The 24,422-nt window shown below is 36.2% G+C and overlaps 1 protein-coding gene across 2 annotated transcripts in view; it reads right to left on the minus strand.

Annotated features, from left to right (window-relative positions):
* The window catches only part of SENP7 (SUMO1/sentrin specific peptidase 7), a 199,479-nt gene that overhangs the window by 32,207 nt on the left and 142,850 nt on the right, over positions 1 to 24,422 (minus strand). For both annotated transcript variants that reach the window (XM_006868618.1, XM_006868617.1), the window contains 6 exons: positions 20,480 to 20,572; positions 19,314 to 19,438; positions 8,853 to 8,905; positions 7,465 to 7,508; positions 7,292 to 7,360; positions 4,901 to 5,051 (listed from right to left, as the gene is read on the minus strand). In XM_006868618.1, the coding sequence (XP_006868680.1) occupies positions 4,901 to 5,051; positions 7,292 to 7,360; positions 7,465 to 7,508; positions 8,853 to 8,905; positions 19,314 to 19,438; positions 20,480 to 20,572 (535 nt within the window). The remainder of the gene's footprint in view (positions 1 to 4,900; positions 5,052 to 7,291; positions 7,361 to 7,464; positions 7,509 to 8,852; positions 8,906 to 19,313; positions 19,439 to 20,479; positions 20,573 to 24,422) is intronic.

Below are 24,422 nucleotides of genomic sequence, written 5' to 3' on the forward strand. Positions count from 1 at the left end.
AGGGAGAAGAGAACAAGCAGAATGCGGGACCTTATCCAGAGAAGCAGTGACACCCAGAGATAGAGGCAGAGATGAGGACATGGCGATAGGAGCAGCTGAGGACTCTAGATTCATGAGAAGAGAGGAACTAAGAGCTGGTGGCCAGGAGGCAGACTTGCAGAATGCCCCCTGTGGAGGTGTAAATTATTATATATGCCTGAGCATTTTTTGTTTTTGTTTTTTAAAAGAGCTAAAGTGAATAGTGAGAAATACTGTTAACTGATGGTACATGGAGAATATTATAATCATTGTAATGAAACAAGGTGTATGATTTATTGAATGTAAAATTGATGATCTGCCCTGTAAACTTTCACTCAATCCACAATTAAAACTTTAAAAAAAAAAAAAAAAGACAGCCAAGCATCTTAACATTATTTCCCCTCTTGTACCGTTTCAAAGCATGCTCAATCCCTGTATCACAGAATCCTGTTGTTCCAAGGTTTAGCATACATCACTATTTACCTCTGTCCCACTTAGCCCGTGCAAACCTGCCTAACTGTTCTCCCATCCATTCTTCCATTCCCCTCCCCTTTCTTGTGTATTGCCATCCCTCTCTAGCACCCAAACTATCCTGTTTCTATTCCCTACTCTGTGTTCCATATTCCCCTTCCTCCTCTCACCCCCAAGTCCCACATCCTGGTAACCAGCAAAGAATTTCCTTCCCCCCTCCTCTTTTAGTATGGATTCTTTTTCTTACTCTTTTACAATAGTGCTCCTATGCAGTATTTCTCCTTAAGTGACTGACTAATATCTCTCAACATAATGTCCTCAAGGTTCATCCACGTTATGCGGTGGTTTGCAGCTTCCCTGTTGTTTTTCAAGGTAGCATAGTACTCCATTGTGTGGATGTACCACAGTTTGTTTATCCATTCTTCAACTGATGGGTACTTAGGCTGTCTCCATCTTTTTGCTATTGTAAATAGTGCTGCTAAGAATTACTTTTAATTACCCTTAATTTCCTGCTACTTTTTTCTGTTTTGGTTTGTTTTTTTCTTTTCCCAGTTTCATTGTTTTTATATTGTTTGATTCTGGGTTTTTCTCATTTTTATTTTTAATTTTGCTTTTCTGACCTCCTTCTCTCTTGTGGTAGTGTTTTCATTTCTTGCCTCGCCTGACAGGAGACAGCAGCTATGACTTTGTAGCCAAGCTAAAGCCATGCCCTCTACAGTCACACCAGCTGGGTATATGACAGTACCAGCAGCTAAACTCCAGAGGAGCAACTACAACCACTCTAAACGGAACTGTATAAACAGAGAAAGCTCCTCATCTCCTGATCATATCCTCCAAGAGGCAACTGTTGAGTGCCTAAGAATACAACATACATTCATCAACTTAATACAAATATAACAACACCACAATGAATAGAAAGCTGCAGAAATTTTCAGTACACAAGAAAAAAAAAAAAGTAGTTGAAATAAACAATAAAGAGGAAGAGCCAGAAAATGCTTTTGAAGAAGAGGAGGCACTAGAATTATCTGAAAAAGGATTCAGGAGAATTATATTGGGGTACAGCCAAGCATTTGACAAAAAGGGCAAAAAAAAACAAGGAAAATATTTAAAAAGTGCTATGGGAACAATCAAAAAATGCATACAGCATTGGAGACAATACAAAACCTTCTAACAGAAATCCAGATGAACAATACTAAGATATCATAAGCTGACAATACACTGAAAGGGAAAATGAGTAGAACTGAACTAATGAAAGCCAAAATTAACGTGTTTGACAATAAATCTCTCAATAATAGTAAGATAGAAGAACAATCAGAAAAAAGTCTGAAAAAAAAAAAAAAAAGCCTAAGATTCATGTGGGACAACATGAGGACGACTGAATATGGAGTTCCAGACCACCGAAAAGATAGTTGAAGAGCTGCTGGAACAAAGTTTACCTGTCAACATGAAAGACGAGAAGATAAGCATTCAAGAAGCTGAACAAACACCAGGCAGGATAGACTCCAAAAGAAAATCACCAAGACATAATCAAATTCTCCAAAATCAAAGCCAAGGAAAGAATCATGAAACTAGTTCAGGAAAAACACAATATTACCTACAAAAGAAAATCAATAAGATTAAGCTCTGATTTCTCAGCATAAACCATGAAGGCAAGAAGGCAATGGGGAGATATATACAAAAACTACCATGGAAGAATCATATACCTAGCAAAGTTATTCATCAAGTATGAGAGCAAAACTAGAACATTTCAGGGTAAGTTGAAATTAATGGACTTTGTAAAAGCCAAGCCAGCTCACCAAAATATACTAATGAGAGTTTTCTGAACTGAGAACCAATAAAAGCAAACCACCAGAGACTGACATACATGATAACACCACCCAGAATTTGGTCCAGATATGGAAGTATCCAGAAGAGAATAAAACTAACAGATAGAGAATCTGAGATATCAGTCTATATCATGACACTACAAAACAAAAGGAGGGGAAAATATAGCTACAGATTTCAAGGTGGTAAGGAGGTCAGGTACATTTCAAAATAAAACAGACTGTTTTGAAATGGGGAAGAGATTAATAGAGTAGAGAATAACTTCAAAGAAACTTAATGTACCTTCACATCAAATCAAGAAAAGGAAAATTCTGAAGACCAGGGAGAGGGGTGTGGGGGGCAGGCTTGCAGGGTATACCTTTTGGTTGGTTGATGATGCATGGAGGGGACTGTAACCATGGCAATGAAACGATATATGATAGAATGAATGTAAAACTAATGTTCTCCCATGTAAACTATCACATAATTCACAATAAAACTTTAAAAAAAAAAAAGGAAAGGAAAATCCATTAAGATTTTATGAACATTATAACTATGAAGAAACTGACAGGAAAAAGCTAAAAGAAAAACACACACACAGAGAACTCAGCACAGGAAAAGCAAGCAGAACAAAGAAATAAGCAGTATCACACGCACACAAAAAAAATCAAACACAAAATGACAGCTAGTACCCCTTTGATCTAGCTTTGATGGCTAGTTGACCAGAATTGAAGCTGAAGAAGATAAAGGTGTTTGATACTGAGAACACGGGAAAACTGCTGTAATTTGATGAACTAGACTTTTGCCTATGAATGCAGTGACTCAAAATTTCAACTAGAATGGAAAGGCTTCTTCATGTCAAGGAACAACCTTCTTTCCTCAATATACTAGTTGATAGGGAAGAGAATTTAGAAACAGGCTATCAAAAATGGGGGGCTGGCTTACAAGTTTTCATGAGTGGGCTTAGTTTCAGAATGAGGTAGAGCAAGTAAGAATCCCCACTGAATAGTTGCTTTCTTTTCCAGATGGATCTGGTGAAAGGGATGGTGATGATAGGATTCTATGACTCAACTGTGAGCAACTGTTAGCAGGATTAATTGCGATTGTCACAACTGTAGTTGCAGAAGATGTGTAACCAAAAGGGGGCAGTAATTTATCTTTGAACTCAAGAATAGCCGATCCCAGGACCATCAAGAAGTAAAAGAATGAGTGGAACATGAGATCCCTACCTAGAAAAGCAGCAACAGCAGAGATGGTGGCAGTAACAGTAGCACTGAGAGACACAGCAGTGCTGGCTCGAGGCCCATGGACTGAGAAAGGCTGTGTCTCTGCAGGAAGGCTGACTTAGAATGTGTGCCCCTTGGACATGTAAATGACTATATATATTTTTTCTTCCTTAAGTGCACATCAATATTTTTGGTTTGTTCATTTGTGAAATATAGGATGTAAATGAGGAGTGTCACAAAGAGAGAGTAAGACAACTATTGTTGCAGGGGACTATAATCATTGAGGTAAAACAAAGTATACAATTTGCTGAATGTAAAGGTGGTGATCTTGTCTGTAAACCTTCACACAATTCACAAGAAAAAGTTAAAAAACATTTTTCATCTAATTGTCTCCTTTGCTTATTTTTGTCTCTATTTTCTCAAACATATTAATCAAATCATTTGAAAATTCAAATTGGCTATCTGAATCATCTGTAAATCTTCTTCTATTATTTTTTGTTTCTATTTTCATGGTTACCTGTAACATTTACCTCTAGGCTTACCCAATAACTTGCAATTATGCTGGTAACTGACAGTAAATTGTGGCAAAGTAGATTTACTGGATATATAACTTCCACCAAATGACTGGGTAGGACACCATGCAAATAGGGTATACAGGAATATAATTTAGGAATTGGTCAGTTTTGCCATTCCACTGGGTTAAAAAGGAGCCATCTTAGAAGCAAGAAGAGATAATCCCAGAACCATCAAAAAGGAAGAGCCACAAGCAGAGCACAGGATACCTGCATGGAAATGCTATGGCAGTAGAGGAAGCATAATAGAGAGACAGAACAGTAAGAGTCCCAACTTATGGGAGGAACAAAGCTGAGTGCCTTCTGGCAGGGGGTTGGCTTACAAGAATTGGGTGCCCTCTGGGCATTTATCAACAGAATTAAAGGAGCTTATTACCCCTGTTTGAAGAGAGCAAAGGAGAAAAGGGCCAGGTGGCTGAAACCAAGGACCACAGGGAGATGTGCTGACAGCACAACTGAGAAGAAGCAGTCCTAATTAGTGAAGTGCAGTATTCTGAGTTCCTTCTGATGCTGAATTGCACCCTGTTCACTTTCCTAATAAACCCCATAATCATGAGTACTGCCTGCTAGTTCTATGTGGCCACTGCAACAGATTATTTAACCCAGCAGAGAAATAGAGAGCGCTATGGATGGGATGGTTGGTATGGCATAATGTAAATAAGGTTAAAGGGGGGAGACATATCTGACCTCTGCCTCAAAAGAACTGTTCTTGATTTTGAATGTGATTCTTCTTCCCCTCTGTAATGTTGGAGGAAATCAATCATGGTCTCCACACCATTCTTGCAACAACTTATTTATACTTTCACATACCTTTAAGAAGCTTTCCACATATTGCAGTAAGTATACTCCACAATCACTGCTATTATCTTGCTTAGGAACTTTAGGGCATAGGTCCACCATGTTTGTTTTGCTGAATTCACGATGAGTTTTTCTTTTAACTTCCCACTCTACCTCTAAATACCTGAAATCATCAATAAGTAGAGTGACTCAAATAGAAATGTCTACCATTTATAACACTTTCACAAAGCTGGAAAAATATCTGCTGCTAGATGTATTCTCTCAAGTCAAACATCCAAAGGCTAAACCTAACAGTGAAACTTACATTATATAAGAATCTTCACACGTACTACTAAAAGAAAATCTGATTTTCAAAAAAGCTAGACTTTTTTCCAATAACTCAACTTTCATAACTTAAATACTGAAAGTCAATTATATCACAAAGTAAACCAAGTGATTTTTAAAGTTTTATTGAAACACTATTCCAGGTCACAGTAAATGACAAAATCACACACACAAAAATTGTGTAATGATAAGAATTTCAGAGTTCTCGTTTTTTTTTTCTGAAGTGGTAATGAAAACAAGCGTAAATAGCTTCACAGACAGATTATCTGCTTATTTAAATAATTCCATCCCTTCTGTAAATGTTAGGCATAAGATCATTCTGCTGAAAGAGTGCCTTAACCAAAGGCTAGCAGGTGGCCTGTGCAGTAAAGAAATCAATCTTATAGGGATTAATGGAACCCCTGAGCCTATCTATCGTCCTTGGTCACCCTTCAAGTCTAAAACTGACCTCACACCCATGGCTCAACTTCCAGCTATATAATAGATAGAACTATAAGGGGACTAATGAAACTAGTGAGGTATACGTATCTTAGAATAATCAAACATTCGAGATAAAAAAAAAAAAAAAAAGCAGCATTTACCCAACCCAAGGCCAGAGTCTGAAGTGTTAGGAAAGAAGGAGGAATGAAAACAGGGAATATAAGGAAGAAGTGAGATAAGTGATGTTACACTGATGAGACTGCAATCAATAGTATGAAACAAATGCATATTAACTGTTCAATGTAAAACTGATGATCTGCTCTATAAACCTTCACCCAATTCACAATCAAAAGGTTTTTTAAAAAAGTAAGAGAAAGAAACTGACCTTGCCCACAAAGACATCTGATCTTTGCCTTTATTTCTGGGAGATAATCTCTAACCCCTTGACACGTCATACCAACTAGAAGTGTATTTGTTTACTGGAGGCCTTACACCAGCCAGTTAGAAACAATGTGATTTATGATGGAAACGAACGCCATATCAACAATGTGATGTAAAGGGGGATATTTTGGGTCACACAGTAATTAGTTCAACCTTGTAAGGAACTGGAAACTGAGATAAGTCATGTGTGCTGTCAACTATGCCTACACTATAGACTCAAAAAAAAAATTCTGGATACCAAGGCTCTGGTGAGCTTCCCTGGTTGTGGTGGTGGTTATGTGCCATGGAATCAGTTCCGACTCATAGCGACCATGAACAGGGTTTCCAAGGATGTAAATCTTTATGGGAACAGAAAGCTTCATCTTTCTCCCATGGAATAGCTGGTAGTTTCGAACTGCTGACCTTGCGGTTCGAAGCCCAATTCATAACCACTACACTACCAGAGCTCCCTAGTTGACAATAATCCGTGTATATTGTTACACATCAGTAATGGAAACGTAATAGCATCCTGACTATATGAGAAAAGGACTAGAAGCTTCGTGTTTGGTACTGTCATGGCTTTACCATATACAATTCTTCCCTTGTTTGACTCCTTTAGCTGTAATACACTATATCCTTTAGCTCTATAAATTACATCTATTAGCTGTAATAGATACCTGGTGTGGCACTTTAAGATCAGCACTGGACTTCAGACCACAAGGTTGGAAGTTTAAACACACCAGCAGCAACTCAGAAACCCTATACAGGGTTGTTATGAGCTAGATCCAATTCAGCAGCACTTAACAACAGCAACAACAATTAGCTGTAATAAATCTTATATCCTTTAGTATAATAATAGTTTTCAGTGAGTTCTATGAGTCCTCTCTAGTGAATTATCAAATCTGAGGGTGGTTCTGGGAATCCTTTGAACTTGCAACTGGTATCAGAATTGAAGGGTAGTCTTTTGATAGTATCTGCAATTGTTCCTTTATAAAAACTCATGCTTTTTGTTCAACTATAAATATAAATTCTTAATTTACTTCTCATATAATCTTTGAGAAATAATCATGCTTGAACAATAACATATTAATAGGTGAATTTATTATTGATTACTGTGCAGACCTCATCTAAATTATAATAAATTATAATTACTGATATAGTCTTTTTAATAATTCTTATAACTTCAAAATTATTCAAATTTTAGATAGAATGCCAAGAAGCAAAATGGCCACTACTTACTCTCGTAAATTCTGAACTGTATTTTGTACAGAAGCAGCTTTCAAGGAGTCAAGTATGAGAATGCATGGTCTATGAAAAGGAAAAATAAAAGTAATCAAGATGTATATACTTGTATATGAAGTATACCTAAGTATCTGCAAAAAAACTGTATGATTATTATAGCATATACCTACCTTTTACAAATTTTCTTTGGTACTGACATATTCATCTCGGTACTCTGAAATAACATGAATTTTTAGGACTTTGCAATTAAAGCTAGTTTGAATAAATTAATACTTAGCAACTGCTTAAAATGCTTCAAATGACATCTTAATTATTATTTCAAGTAAGAGTTTATCACCTTATTTATCACCTGAGTGTGATAACATCACTTTTCAAAACTTAATTGACATTTTTATTTAATAATGGTTAGATAGTAATTTATATGATTTTACGTGTGGCCTCAAGGAGTATAAAACTTTAACATTGTCTAAAAAAAAAATCTGAAATTTTACTTTTATTCAGATTTAACATCTTAGACCAAGATAAATAAGTTAATATAACCTCTCTTTACATACATTCTCTAATTCCATTTTTATCAGTAGAGATACATTTCTTCCTTGAGAACTAGAAGCAGAATATTCTTCTATATTAAGGGAAACTGGATATGTGAGTAATTGCATCAATTGTTGATGCTGTTCATGAAAAATTACATTACTCAAATAACTTTCTTTAGTACAGGAATTTTATTACCTTGTTATTCAATTGTGTAGAATTAATCTATAAGGTATACAAATTTTATTCAGTTTAACTGACCTTAAAATCCTTCTTATCATAAACTATTATCTTACTACTAGTGTTCCAAATAACTCATTTGGGAAATTTAATCCTGGAAGCAGGAAGGATTTCTCTATCTTGACACTGTGACAACAAAAAAGTACCTCCTTCCTATTCGCTCTACATTACTAGCAGTAAAGACAAAGACCTTTGCTAGGGAGGCAGCTGCTGTCTGTACCTACAAAAAAAAAAAAAAGTATTTGGTGGCTACTTTATTCAATAGGGATACTTAATATAGAAAACACATGCTTTGGAGGCCCATAGAAAGAAAAGTTAATAACTTTACTTAACCCCAGGGGAATCACATGGATTAACCTTGATCTTGTGTCTATTCTAAAGGATTTTAAGGACAATTTATAACAGAAAGTTGTACTGTATATAAAATATGCTGAACAACACTAAATTCACAAAGTTTCTAACATTATTGAGGAACAAAAGTAAATATAATTCTTAGATATGAGAAAATAGTTAGTCAAGATGGCCATCAGATAAAATACTGAAGAAACCTCAGTAGTTAAAAGCAAACTAAACAGACACGATAAATATCTTGTGTTCTCTTCTCACTCCAAAAAAAAAATGTTACTAAAAAGAGAATCCTAAAAGATGTCCTACAAAAAAGAATGAGAAAAAGACGATAGGTCACCAATATCTGCCACAATTCAACTAGCTATACCATACTTTATAATTAACAGTATAAATTCAAATATATTTTCCTTCCTTCACATCTATAAAGAATAAAACTTACTTGGGAATCCTCTGCACCCAAGGACAGTGATGAAGCAGTATGTAGGTCATTATCTAGTTAGAAATAATGAAGTGATTATGAATCTTTAATGAATGTCTAGTACAAATAATTTAGGTAAGCTTAACTGTAATTTGTAAACACAACAGTAACTAAAAATAAACATTTATATGAGATCTATTTCATTTTTTTCATGGTTAATATAACTGGCTTTAAAATATTTTGTGGAAAATGTAATTAAGAGGCAATGGAATGTTTCCAAATTTTTCTAAAATAAATTCCAATCAACAGAAAAAACTCTGATTGGCAATGGTTGGCTATTATAATACCAAGCCAGCGCCAAACGCTGAAATACCAATAAACTGAGCCAGTTTCTTATGTATCAAAAAAGACTATCTCTTAATGATAGCCCACTAATCAAAATGTTGTTGTTGTCAAGTGCCGTCAAGTCAATTACAACTCATTATGACTGCACAGGGTTTCCGAAGAGCAGTTGGTGGGTTTGAGCCACCAATCTTGTGGTTTGCAGTCCAGTGCTTATCCTACAGCACCATACAAGGAGTCCACTAATCAAAATAGCTGTTTCAAATTTCAAATTCTTGACGGAATCCAGACTTTCAGGAGTCATTATAATTACATGAGTCCCAAAATTATTGTCCTGTAATATTCTTTAATACTTAAACCAAAACTATTACGGAAGTCTTCTGAGAGCCCATAAATGATTTGTTTTAAATAGTGAAGTACATGTACTTTATACACTGTGTTCTTCTAAAGAACTATCTATGTGAGATCTAATTGGCAATGGCAAGTTGACAGCTGAATGGAAAGCAGTATGTTTAAGAGAATAGTAGTGGAATTGTGTGGAAAAGAATAACAAGAATGGAAGCACAACTTGAAGAATGTAAGTAGTGTCACTGAATTCTACAAGTAGAAACAGTTGAAATGGCATCTTTAGATGCATATATTTTATTTAAAAAAATAGCCACATCTTTAATGTCAATAGGTAATTTGCTTAGTAATGCTTCTTCTAATCAATAATAATAGAGTTTAGCATAAGTATACTTTTGAAGTTCAGGAGGACCAAGAGATCAAGATATAATCAGTTGCTTTACTCCCCCACCCCCTGAGGTTTGGGCCAGTATAATGGTGGTCGCCAGTAAATGATGTCATGTCAGTTCAGAATCACAGTGAATGAAATATATACAACAGAGTGAAACATTGCCCAATCCTGTGCCATTCTCATGTTTTAGTTCACTGTTACTGCCACTGTGTCACTCCATCTGGGTAAGGGTCTTTCCATTTTTACTCACCCTTTACTTTACTAAGCATGATGTCCTTCTCCAGGGGCTGATCCCTCTTGATAACAGGCCCTAAGGAACTGAGACCAAGATTCACCATCCTCACTTCTAAGGAGTATTCTGGCTGCACTTCTTCCAAGACAGATTTGATCATTATTCAGGGGTGAGATTCATGGTATACTTCATATTCCTCATCAACACTATAATTCAAATGCATCAATTATTTTAAGGTCTTCCTTACTTATTGTCCAGTTTTCACATACATCTGAGGTGACTGAAGACACCATGGCTTGGGTCAGGAACACCTTAGTCCTCATTGTGACATTTTTGCTTTCTAACACTTTACGGTTTTTTACATTGTCCAATATAATGTATTGTTTTATATCTTGGCTGCCACTTCCCTCTTTCCTCCATTTATTATGATGTTGCTTATTAGTCCAGTTCGAAGATCTTTGGTTTTTTTCTTTTTTTAACTTTTTATTTTAACTTGAAATGAGTGAAGGTTTACAGACAAGATCATCAGTTTTACATTCAACAAATCATACACTTTCACTTCATTGCATTTCAGTGATTGCAATCCCCTCCATGCAACAGCTATCCTGCTTCCTCCCTGTGGCTCCCATCTCCATTCCACCCATCTTCCCATCCCTTCTCACCGTTGTCCTTAGGTATATGTTGCCCCTTTGATTTTGAATGATTGACTATTCCATCATTCACAGTGAGCATACCTTACTAGTGTTGTTGTTACCACTATGCCTATCTACTGCTTGACTGAAAGTTGGGCCACAAGAGTGAATCTTTTTCCAGATCTGAAAAGGAGTCAATGATCATAGTCTTAGGTTCCTCCAGTCGCTTTGTGACCAGTAAGCCTGGTCATTTGTTTTGTTTTAATAATTTTGAGCTTTGTTCCACATATTCTGCCACTCTATCCAGGACCTTCTAATGTGATCTCTCTCAGAGCAGTTGGTAGTTCTGGTCTCAGAGTTGTGGAGACTGATGCCCATGTTCCATTAGTTCACTGGACTACTCAACTGCAAGCCATTAGTGAGTTTTCTCATCACTTCCCCTTCTTTTGCAAATGGAGAGACCAATAGCTGCACCTTGATCTTTGTTTTCTTGATGTTAAAGTGTAATCTATACCAAAGGCTGTAGTCTTTGATTTTCATCATTAAGTGCTTCAAAGTCTTCACTTTCAGCAAGCAAGGCATGTCATCTGCATGTTACAGATTGCTAGTAAATCTCCATCCAATCCTGATATTACATTCTTCTACATATAGTCCAGCTTCTCAGATTATTTGCTCAGTATACAGATTATGTATAGGTTTCACACAAGCACAAGTAAGTGTTCTGGAATTTCCATTCTTCATAATGTTATCTATAATCTATTATGAGCCACACAGTACAATACTACTGCAGAGTTAATAAAGCACAGGTAAATTTCTTTCTGGTATTCTCTGCTTTCAGCTAAACTCTATTTGCTAACAGCAATAATATTCCTCATTCTATACCTCTTCTCAACTCAATTGCAATTCTGGCACATACTCTTTGGATGTACTGTTGTAACTGTCTTTGTATTAGTTTAAGGAAAATTTTACTTGCATCTGATACTAATGATATTGTTTGATAATTTCCACATTCTGTTGGATCACTTTCTTTGGAATGGGCAAAAATATGGAACTCTTTCTAGTTGGTCAGGTTGATTCAAATTTCTTGGCACAGGCAACTGAGAAACACCAGTGCTGCATCTGCTTGTTGAAACACCTCAACTGGTGTTACATCAGTCCTCTGAAGTCTCGTTTTAATTTATCTGATCTTTACCAATGCCTTCAATCTAGTTTAGATGTCTTCCTTTGACACCATCAGTTTTCTATTCTATGCTACCTCTTGAAATGTTTGAACTTTGATCAATTCTTCTCGGTATAGTGACTCGGTATATTCTTTCCATCTTCTTTGATGCTTCCAGTGTCATTCAATATCATGCCATCAAGTCCTTCAATATTCCAACTTTAGCTCTTTGAACCTTTCATTACATATTACTTTGTCTTCTCAAGATGCCTCTGAAATCTTCTGTTAACCATTTTTACATAATAATTTCTTCCATTTGCTTTCATAGGATCAGCACTGGACTGCAAATCACAAGGTCAGCTCAAACCCACCAGCTGCTTCTTGGAAACCCTAAGTCAGAAGCAACTGGACAGCACTTAACAAATACTCTATATTCAAGAGCAAGTTTCAGTCTCTCTTGACATCCTTTTTATTTTTTTTCCCTGTCTTTTTAATAACCTTTTGCTTCCATCATGCATAATATTTATAAAGTCATCACACAACTTGTTATTACTGCTCAATACAGCAAATCTACTCTTGAGATGGTTTATAAATTCACATAGAATATATTCAAAGTTCTATTTTGGTTCTTGTAGACTTAATTTTCTTTAGCTTGAACCTGAGTTTGTAAATGAACAACTGATGATCTGTTTCAGTGAGTGCCAGCCCTTACTCTGAGTGATGATATTGAAATACCCCCATCATTTCTTTCCACAGTATTATGGAAGTGAATTATTTAACATCACTTTGATCACTGGGGTGGTACTGTAGGATAAACACTGGACTGCTAACCCATGATGTTGGTGGTTCAAAACCACCAGCTGATGGAAACACTAGACAGAACTACTTAAGAGTCTGAATCGACTTGATTACAGTGAGGTTTTTTTTCAGTCTAACCATTGTTTTGTTTATTAGGTGCCATTGAGGCGGTACCAACTCACAGCAACCCTATGCACAAAGAATGAAACACTGGCCAGTGCTGCCTATCAACCACACAATTGTTACACTTCAGCCATGTGCTGCTGCCACTGTGTCAATCCAGCTCATTGGAGCGCTTTCTCTTTTCCTACAAACCTCCATTTTACCAAACATAATATATACTTCACCAAGGACTGGTCCCTCCTGGTAATATGTCTGAAATATGAGAGATAAAGTCTGGCCATCTTGGCTTCCAAGGAACATTCTGGCTGTACTTCTTCCAGCACAGATTTGTTTTTTATTTGGCAGTTCATAGAACTTTTCATATTCTCCTCCAACACCATAACTCAAATGCACCACGTTTTTTATGGTCTTCCTTATTCACTGTTCAACTTACACATATATATGAAGTTATTGAAAACACCCTGGCTTGGATCAGGTGTACCTTAGTCATCAAACTGACATTATTCTTCACAACTTTAAAGAGGTCTTGTTCAGCAGATTTCCCTAATGCAATACATCATTTGATTTCCTGATTACTGCTTCCATGAGTTGATCACAGCTGATCCAAGCACAATGAAGTCTTTGACAGCTTCGACCCATTCTCCATGTATCTAGATGTTGTTTACGGTCCAGTGGTGAGGTTTTTTGCTTTCTTTACACTGAAGTGCAACCTATACTGAAAGCTGTGGTCTCTGATATGCATCAGTAAGTATTTTATTTAAATCCTCTTCACTTCCAAAAATCAAGGTTGTATCATCTGCATATAGCAGATTGTTAATGAATCTTCTTCCAATCTTGATGCCAAATTTGTCTTCATATTATACAGCTTTTCAGATAATTTGCTGAGCATACAGACTGAACAAGTATGATGAAAGAATACAACCCAGGCTCACATCTTTCCTAATTTTAAACCATTCAGTATTCCATTATTCTGTTCAATCAACTGCCTCATGAGCACAATTAAGTGTTATGGAATACTCATTCTTCAAAGTGTTTTCTACACAAATGAAAGCCTTTGTGTAGTTAGTAAAGTACAGATAAACATCTCTGTGGATTCTCTACTGCCAGTCAAGATGCATGTGACATCAGCAATGTTACCACTCGTTCCACATCCTCTTCTAAATCCGGTTTGAACCTCTGGAAATTCTCTGTCAATGAATGGTTGCAGCAGTTTTTGGATTATCTTTAGCAAAATTTTACGTGCATGTGATATTAATGATATTGTCTGATGACTTCCACATTCCACTGGGTCACCACTCTTTGGAATGGGCACAAATACGGATCTCTTCCAGTCAGTTATCTTTCGACTTTCTGGCATAGGTGAGTGCTTACAGTGCTGCATCAGGTTGTTGAAAGATTTCAATTTGTATTCCATCAATTCCCGATGTCTTGTTTTTTTGCCAATACCTTTAATCCACTTTTGACTTCATCCTTCATGATCACTGCCTCTTGATCATATGCTACCTCTTGAAATGTTTCAACATAGACCATATCTTTTTGGTATAGTAACTCTGTGTATTCCTTCCATATTCTTTTGACGTTTTCTGAATCATTAAATATTCTGCCCATAAAATCCTTCAATATTACAAGTTGAGGCTTGAATTCTTTTTTTTTTTTTTCAGATCACTCAGAGAAATGCTAAGTGTGTTCTTCCCTTTTGGTATTGTAACTCCAGGACTTTACACATTTTCTTATAATATTTGATTTTGTCTTCTTAAGCTACTCTTTGAAATTTTCTATTCAACTCTTATACTTCCACTTTTCTTCCATTAGCTTTAGTATCTCTACGCTGGAAAGCAAGTTTCAGATTCTCTTCTGACCTCCATTTTGGTCTTTTCCTTCTTTCTTGTCTTCTTAATGACCTTTTGCTTTCTTCCTGCATGATGTTCTTGCTATCATTCCCTACTCTTCCGGTTTTCGGTCTTCAGTGTCTAATGAATCAAAACTGATGTCCAGATGATCTTTAAATTCAAGTGGGATATATTCAATATCATTATTTTGGATCTTGTGGACCTGTTTTAATTTTCTTCACCTTTAGGCTGGATTTGTATCAGAGCAATTGATGATCTGTTCCAAAGTCTGCCCCTGGCCTGTTCTGTCTGATGATTTGGAGCTTTTCCACCATCTTATTACACAGATGTAGTCCATTTGATTTCTGTATTTTCCATCTGATGAGGTTCATGTGTACAGTCACCTTTTATGTTGTTTAAAAAATGTATTTACAATGAAGAAGTCACTGGTCTTATAAAATTCTATTATGTGATCTCTAGCATTGTTTCTAGCATCAAGGCCTATTTTCCAACTACTGATCCTTCCTCTTTGTTTCCAACTTTTGCATTCTAATCACCAGTAATTATCAATATATCTTGATTGCATGTTTGTTCAATTTTAGACTGACGCAGTTGGTAGAATTATTGTATTTCATCATCACTGGCTTTACTAGTTTTGTGTAAATTTGAATAGCAGTGGTATTAATTGGTCTTTTTTGTGGGTATATGGATATTATCCTATCACAGACAGCACTGTACTTCAAAACACACCTTTATAAGTTCTTTTTGATGATGAACGTGATGCTACTCTTCTTCAGTTTGCCATTCATGGCATAATAAACTATGTTAACTGTCACTTTCAAAATGGCCAATCCCAGTCCATTTCAGCTCACTATGCATAGGATGTTGATGTTTATGTGTTCCCTTCTGTTGCTGACAATTTCCAAATTTCCTAGATTCTTATTTTATGCATTCCATATTCCAATTATTAATGGCTGTTTACAGCTGTTTCTTTTCATTTTAAGTTGTGCCCTATCAGCAAGTGAAGATCCCAAAAGCTTTAATATATTCACGTCATCCTGGTCAATTCTACTTTGAGTAGCCATCCCAGTTGAATGAGTGTCTTCCAACCCAAGGGGTTCATCTTCTGGCACTATATCTGACACTATTCTGGTGCCTTTCATCATGTTTCAATAGTCAATATTCGGGTGCTATCTAATAGTGTTTCACTGCTATTCATAAGGTTTTCAGTGAGTAAATATTCGGAAGTAGGCCATCTCTCCTTTTTCCTAGTCTGTATTCATCTGGAAGGTCAGCTGAAACCTGTCCACTGTGGAAGACCCTGTTGGTATTTAAAATACCTGTGCCATAGCTGCCAGCATGGCAGCAACATGCAAGCCATCACAGTATGACAAACTGACAGACAAGCAGTCTTTGTAAACTCCCATTGAATAAAGTTTTTCTGATGGGTCTGGGTAAAAGGTAGTAGACAAGGAAGCAGAAAGATTATATGATTCAATTGTGAGTGACTGTTTATTAATAGGATTAATATGAAAAGCTAGAACTCTTAACATGAATATGAGTCATCTCAGAAGAAGGGGGAATCTCACTACCATCAAAGAAGAGCTAAGAGAGGAGAATGTGCTTCATACCCCAAGAACTCTGTGTGTTGAACCTTCTTGATCCAGGAGGCAGAGCTGTGACACCAGAAGAGTGCCAGAGGAGAAGCAGCAGTAGAACACAGACTTGGAGCATGAGATATAAAGAGTTGGACTTGCTGACCCACAGAGCAAGTAAAGTCTGATACCTTGAAGGCAGGAAATTCATTTGAGGAGTGGGGTGCCTCCAGGTACTTAAATGGGAAGCTAGATTTGCTGATTCACAGAGCTAGAGCTGAGTGCCTTAAGGCTGAGGCTTACAATGGAGTAGTGTGTTTTGGAGGGGGGGGGCAATTTTCAGTAGTCCTTAAAGAGCTATTTAACACTACCCAGGCAAAATGAGGTTTGCTTGTGGGCATAACTATGAAAACTATGCTGTCCTGACTTGAAGAAATACGAACTGAGCATTTCTGTCCCTGAAATAGTAACCTGGCTCTTCCCTAATAAGCCCTATCACTTTGAGTATGGTATCTGAGTTCTGTATGGTCAGAACCCAGCTGAGTACAGACTGCTTTAGGAAGGAAAGTTTAGTGCCATTTTTTTATTAACTACTATTAAACCTGCTTGCAAGTTAGGCCATAAACATACATGTAATTCTGCTATTTTTTTCTCAAAAAAATTAGGCTTATGTAAGTAACATTTTGGGTTGAAATTAAAAAAAAAAAAAATCATGAAAGAATTATAGAATTATAAGAAACCCTATTTACCTGTCAGAATTTGTACTGTATCTATTAGAAATTTTGGCCAGCTTGTCATACTATGATGGCTTGCATATTGCTGTGATGCTGGAAACCATCCCACTAATATTTTAATTATCAGCAGGGTCATGAAACATGGTAGACATGTTTCAGTAGAACTTCCAGACTAAGACAGTCTAGGAAAAAAGAGAGACAGACAGATAGACTACTTCTAAAAGTTTAGTCATTTAAAACCTTATGAATAGCAGCAGAACACTGTCAGATATAGTATCTGAAAATAACTCAGATTGGAAGGTAGTCAAAATGCAACTGGGAAAGAGCTGCCTCCTCAACAAAGAGTTGACCATGATGACAAAAATAAAGAAAAGCTTTCAGGATGCTCATTTGCTGATGGAACACAACTCAAAATACGGAGAAACAGCTATAAACATCATTAATAATCAGAACATGGAATATACAAAGTATGAACCTAGGAAAATGGGAAGTTGTCAAAAATCACAGCATTAGCTGAAATGAACTGGTACAGGCCAATTTTAATCTGACAATCATATGGTTTACTATGAGAATTTCAAATTCAAAAGGAATGGCAAAACATTCATCATCAAAAAGAACATCTCCAAATCTATCTTTAAGTACAGCGCTGACTGAGATAAGACAATAGCCACACACTTACAAGGAAGACCAGTTAATACCAATATTATAAAAATTTACACATACCAACCATTAAAGTCAATGATGATGAAATTGTGCAATTCTATTAACTTCTTCAGTCTGAAATTGATCAAACATGTAATCAAGATGTACTAATAATTATTGATGATTGGAATGCAAAGGTTGCAAACAAAGAAAGAAAGGGTAAGTAGTTGGAAAATATGGCCTAGGTGATAGATATGATGCTGGAGATTGCATCACAGAATTTTGCAAGATAAATGATTTATTCATTGCAAGTATCTTTTTTAAACAACATAAAAGGTGATTATATACATAAAACTCATCAGATGCAATACACAGGAATCAAACTGATTATTATATCTGTAGGAAGAGATGGTGGAAAAGCTCAGTATCCTCAGCCAAAACAAGGCCAAGGGCCAACTGTTGAAAAGATTATCCAATGCTCACATTTTAAATTAAGGCTGAAGGTAGATTATAAGAAGAAAAATGTGGCATCAGGACTGGAGAAAGACAGATTAACGATATGTGATATGCAGATGAAACAACCTTGCATCCTAAAACCAAAGAGGACTTAAATACTTACTGATGATGATCAAAGACCATAGTCTTCAGTATGGGTTGCACCTCAATGTAAAGAAAACAAAAGGCCTCACCACTGGAGCACTACATAACATCATGATAATGGAGAAAAGACTGAAGTTGTGAAAGACTTCATTTTGCTTGGGTCAGTACTCATGGAAGCAGCAGCCAAGAAATCTAACGACACATTGCATTATGTCAATCTGCTGCGTAACACCTCTTTGAAGTGTTCAAAAGCAAAGACATCAGTTTGAGGGCTAAAGTTTGCCTGACCCACGCATGGCATTTTCAATCATCTCGTATACATGTGAAACTTGAATAATAAATAAGGAAGACCATACAAGAATTGATACATTTGAGTTATCGTGTTGGAGAGGTATATTCAAAGTACCATGAACTGCCCAAAAAGCAAACCAAGTTGTGTTGGAAGAAATACAGCCAGAATGCTCCTTAGATGACAGAATGGCAAGACTTTGTCTCTCATACTTCATACATATTATCAGAATGGACTAATCCCTGGAGAAGGACATCATGCTTGGTAAAGTGAGGGTCAGTAAAAAAGATACCCCAACAAAATGGATTGGCACAATGGCACCAGCAATGGGCTCAAGTGCAACAACTATTGTGAGAATGGCACAGGTCCGGGCAGTGCTTCATTTGTTGTAAACAGGGATGTTATAAGTTAGAACTGACTTGATGGCATCTGCCAACAACTACATTAGAAATGTGTTAATTTATATTTTAATAAAAGGTTCAGGGGATTTTCAAGCTATGCCTAGACCCATTACATAACGTCTTAAGTCATGCAGGCAAAGCTACTATAAAAATTGCCAAGATAAATATTGATATTATGGTACAACTTAGTAATTACATTTTGTCTATGAGGCTGGCCTGGACATCTATCAAAGAATTTTCAGGCTTCTTATTCTTCTTTCTTATAAGTTTTAAGACAATAAATAACTACTACACTACCTTTTAACTTATCTGTAACCATTCAACTGCTGTCATAATTATTTAAAACACCATTCTACAGTAAGTATGTCACCTATTGGTTTGTTGTACTCTTGGGATTGCTGAGCCTGGGACTGCTGGGAAACTGTTTTTGAAAAATCTTCATACACAGCTTCTTCTAACCACGGAAAACAAATGACTGCAAGATACCAGTGAGAGCTGTTGGAAAAGAAATACAATTTTAACATCCAATTTAAACAATGCAGAACACATTCGACAGCTAAATATGAGAAAATGAGTATGACTCACATTTCAAATAAATTTAAAATAGTCTACTGCAATGTTTTGACTACACATTAAAGCACATATTCCAACCTAATTAACCAAAGTTATCAGAACATAAGTAAAACTCAAAACCAAACCAAACCCACTGTCATCAAGTCAATTCCAACTCATTGTTGATGTTGTTAAGTACTGTTGAGTCAATTCTGACTCACAATAACCCTGTGTAGGGTTCCTAAGGAGTGGCTGGTGGATTTGAACCAACGACCTTGAAATCCAGTGCTTATCCTACCCTATATTGGGTTTCCAAGAATATAAATCTTTATAAGAGGAGATAGTCTCATTTTCGTTCCTTGGAACAACAGGGAGATTTGAACTGCTGACTCTGAGGTTAGTAGTCCAATGCTTATCCAACAACACTCCCAGAGCTCCTTTAAGTGAAACTGTTGTTGTTAAGTGCCGTTGAGTTGGTTCCAACTCACTGAGACCCTGCAGAGGGTTTCTGAGGAGCAGCTGGTGGGTTTAAATCGCTGACCTTGTAGTTGGCAGTCCAGTGCTTACCCTATATTGCAACACCAGGACTCCAAATCAAAGAGGTTTGGCTATGCAGAAGCTAAACCAACTTGACAATGACAAGAGATAAGGCTCTAGGTCCATAAATTTGCTGGTAGCAAATGTCAGAAGCCATCGAGTCGTTTGTGACTCATAGCAACTCTATAGTTTCTAGGACTGTAAACCTTTGTGGGAGCAGAAAGCCTCATTTTTCTTCAATGGAGTGGCTGGTGAACTTGAATTTCCAACCTTGTCGCCTGCAGTTTAGTGCTTATCCTCTAGTGCCACCACACTCTCTTAAGTAAAACAAAGACAGTAATTCCCAGAATTTAGAGACTCATGGTTAATAATAATTTTAAAAAAAAAACAAAAAACTTTTTTCAGGACTCCCTCCAATTTTGTTTATAAATAATATAAAATACTCACGATTCATTTACAGGTACAAAGATGTAATCTTTATTGAAAATGTTTATGTGACGAGTCCATGTTCTTACTCTTCTATGTCTTCTCTGTGCCATTCTGGGAAAATTAAAGATAGATTTGATATGTAAAAAATTTCTGAATGTAAAAAAATTTTAAGAGTTGTTTTTATATATTGAAAAATGCTAAATCTAGTTTATTTAACCATCTTCTTTTCTAAGATATACAATGGGGCTTCAAAAAGTTCTTGGAGATGGAATTAAAAGGTAACAAAATTCTTCCATGAACGTTTTAAAACCCCTTCATATAATTAACACACTAGAAAAATATTTTATGAACTCCTGGTTGTTCTTTAGTGAGAACACTATTTATAAACAAGAAAAGGACAGAAGAAAGGCAACAACATATAAAGTGCTTTGTAGTTTCTATAGGTGACTCAGTAACTGAGGTTATAAACACAAATATACCTATCAATTTTGCTTAGCTCTACAAGAGCATGATACAAAATATTATTATTAAACCTTGAGAGAATAGTCCAAATGGTATGTACCTGCTATATATAAATATAAAGGCTATATCTGTGATGAGGAAAGTATTAAAATTTAATGGAGAAAGAAATGATGCACCAATTATTAGATTTTTTTTTTTAAATGAAATTTACCTCCCTTCACTTCATATCTAAGAAAATTACAGGTCACGAGGTTACATATACCCACTATTCATCCATGTTTCCTTTTACTCTTCCAACAAATATTTAGTAGGTCTCTTAACGCATAAAAAAAAAAAAAATCACTCATACTATATTTATACTTTGCTACTGTTGTTAAGTGCCTTTGAGCCAGTTCTGACCCATAATAGTGACTCTGTATAGAGTTTCTGAGGAGCAGCTGGTGAGATTCAACTACCAACCTTGCGGATTAAACAGACTTTGCAGTCCAGCACATTAACCCACAGGTCCACACTAAGGAGGGTGAAAAAACTGCAACCGAGAGCTTAAATATAAGTGTTATAGAAGATACAAAGGAATTATTGTATAAAAGCAATTGTGTAGGACAGGTAACTAGATAAGGGCTGGCACATAACTACAAAAATATTAGTTTCTTTTCTTCAAATCATTATGGAAGGAAGGAATTTCACAAAATTTCACAAAATTAAGGAAGGAAGATACCAAATCAAGCTTCTGCATCAGAAAGGGTTTTTGTTTCTTTTTAAGATAATATTTAATAGTGGCATTAAGTCACAATATTTCTAGTTCAGTTTCTTGGAAGGAGCTCTTCTTATGCAGAGAATAAAACAAAATATTATAACAGATTTACATAACAAATCTGTTATGTAAATAAAGAATAAAGAGAAACCTTTATTCTTTCCTTGTTCACCTGAATAATAACTAACCAAAATGACATGGGATAGCTAGACATTAGATGTTAAATGGAATCCAAAATGGGTTACAAACTAAGGAGGGAGTTAAGCACTTTGTGGAAGATAAACTATATAAAATAAAATATGACTATCAAAGCTGCTAAATCCAGAATGACTCCACCATTATAATAATTATAAACAATTATTTTCAACTAGTACACAGTCTAACTTGTCTTCCATTTAAAGATCTTAAGGACACACACTTGGTTTTCTTATATTGTTACTGATAGATTTCCTTATTATGCTAACATTATTTGATTAGGAATATATTATTAGACATAGGGTAAAGGAGGGAGAGTAGGGAAGAATAAGAAGACCAAAATATGATCTCTTATTCTCAGCTCATAACTAAGTATAAAATCCTCAATTAATGATCTAGCAATTTGCTCAACAGTCAATAATATGCATTATTTGTTGTTGCTGTTATTAAGTGCCATCAAGTCGGTTCCAACCCATAGCAACCCTGTATAGGGTTTCCAAGGAGCAGTTGGTGAGCTCAACCTTGCAATTCAAATGCATTATTTACCATCTTTTAAGTAATTTTTTAGTTATCTGTTTTTGTTGTTGCTATCGAGTTGTTTCTAACTCACAGTGACCCTGTATAGGACTTCCAAGGAGCAGTGGGCAAGTTTGAACTGCAGACCAAGGAGGATATGGTAAATAGTACAGTGTTGATCTTACAGCACCACACCAGGAATCTCTCTAAGTTATGTAGTGGTGCCATGAAAGGAATATCACAATAGGATGGTTTTAGCAAACAGAAATTTATTCTCTCATAGTTCAGGAGGCTCGAAGTTCAAATTCAGAGAGCCAGATCTAGGGAAAGGGCTTCTCTGCCTGCTCTGGGGACAGGTTCTTATCTCGTTTCAACATCTGTGGGCCCATATCACTTTATCTTCCCCTAGGTCTAGAAGTTCCTCAGGACAGGGACTTAGTACAAATGACACATTCTACTCCCTGCTCTTCTTTCTTGATGGTAATGAGGTCTCTCTATTCTGTCTGCCTGCTTCACACAAAAGTCACCCAAGGAAATTCCCCTTACAATGGATAGGAATGTGATGGGAGTAAGGGCGTTACATCCCACCCTAATCTCTTATAACTGGTCACATCATTACGTAACTACCAATATACATCACTACATAACTGCCAAACTACATCATTACATAATTGCCAAGCCAAACAGAAACATATCTGGGGGGAATACAATTCAATCTATGACAAGCATCAAGTGTGCCCCAAGCACTGTGCAAAGCACAAGGAAAGAGTAAAAAATAAGATAAAGTCAGCTTATATTTTATGATGAAAAACAAACACTCAACAAGCAAAAACAAAAACAAAAATTAAATTAAATTAAGATAGACCAAACTGTGAGATACATAAAGAAAAGTGACAGAAAGAAAACATTTCAGGCATAAAATAGAAAAAGCTTAGTCTATTTAGAAACTGCAGGTGGTAGTTAAGGTAAAGCATGGTAAGTGAGGGGGCAGATTGCTGTGATGAGTTTGGAGAGATGAACATAAGTCAGATCTTGTAGGGTCTTATAAACCAAGGTAATGAGCTTATTATTTAGTATTGTTGTTATTGTATCACTCATCCATTTTGCATTTAGGTTATCTTTTTATTACTGATTTGTGGGGATTCTTTGCTAATGAATACTAATGGCTGGTCTAGTAAACACACACCAAGAGCATGCACACAAGAGAAAGAATGTGTCCTAGCTACTAATACCTTATCTAAGGTAAGTTTTAACAAGGACATTAGTGGCTCATGGGTACAACTCTCACCTTCCATGTAAGAGACTTGGGATTGCTTTCTAATCAGTGCATCTCATGTGTAGTCACCAGCTATCTGTGAGGAGAGGGATGCATGTTGCTATGATGATAAACAGGTTGGCAGCAGGCCTGGTGAGCTACTTTCAAAATTGAGTCAATGAAAACCCAATGGATCACAGTGATCCCAACCACAATCACGGGAATGGTGTAGAATTAGGCAGCATTTCATTCTGTTGTAAATGGGGTTGTCTTGAGAAGAGAGCCTAGTTTGACAGTAACTGACAACAACCACCAAGCTAAAACAGTAACTCCTTCCTCATTTTGCCCTTGTAATTCACTACTCTATAAATTTTAAGGTTAATCAAAAAATACTTGAGCAGCCACTTGGTTAAACTGCGCAAATATGGCATGCTTCATAATGTTACATCAGTTTAACTGAATAGCAGTATATTGATGACTATTCAACCAAGAAAAAAAAACAGAAGTCTACATACAAGGAGGCTTCAAAAAATTCATGGAAAAAATGGGATTAAAAGGCAATGGGATTTTCCCACAAATTCTTTGAATCCCTCTCATATCTGTAACAAAAAGCATTTAATGCAAGGAATAGGCAGAGTTGAGAGAACTGGTGAGCCAAATTAAGGGACAGTGAATTGTTGCTGTTAGGTGCCATCGAGTCGGTACTGACTCACAGTGACCTTATGCACAGAAGAACGAAACACTGCCCAATCCTGGGCCAACCTCACTACTATTGCCAC

Source organism: Chrysochloris asiatica, unplaced genomic scaffold, assembly GCF_000296735.1.
Source record: "Chrysochloris asiatica unplaced genomic scaffold, ChrAsi1.0 scaffold00120, whole genome shotgun sequence".
In the NCBI taxonomy this organism is placed as follows: Eukaryota; Metazoa; Chordata; class Mammalia; order Afrosoricida; family Chrysochloridae; genus Chrysochloris; species Chrysochloris asiatica.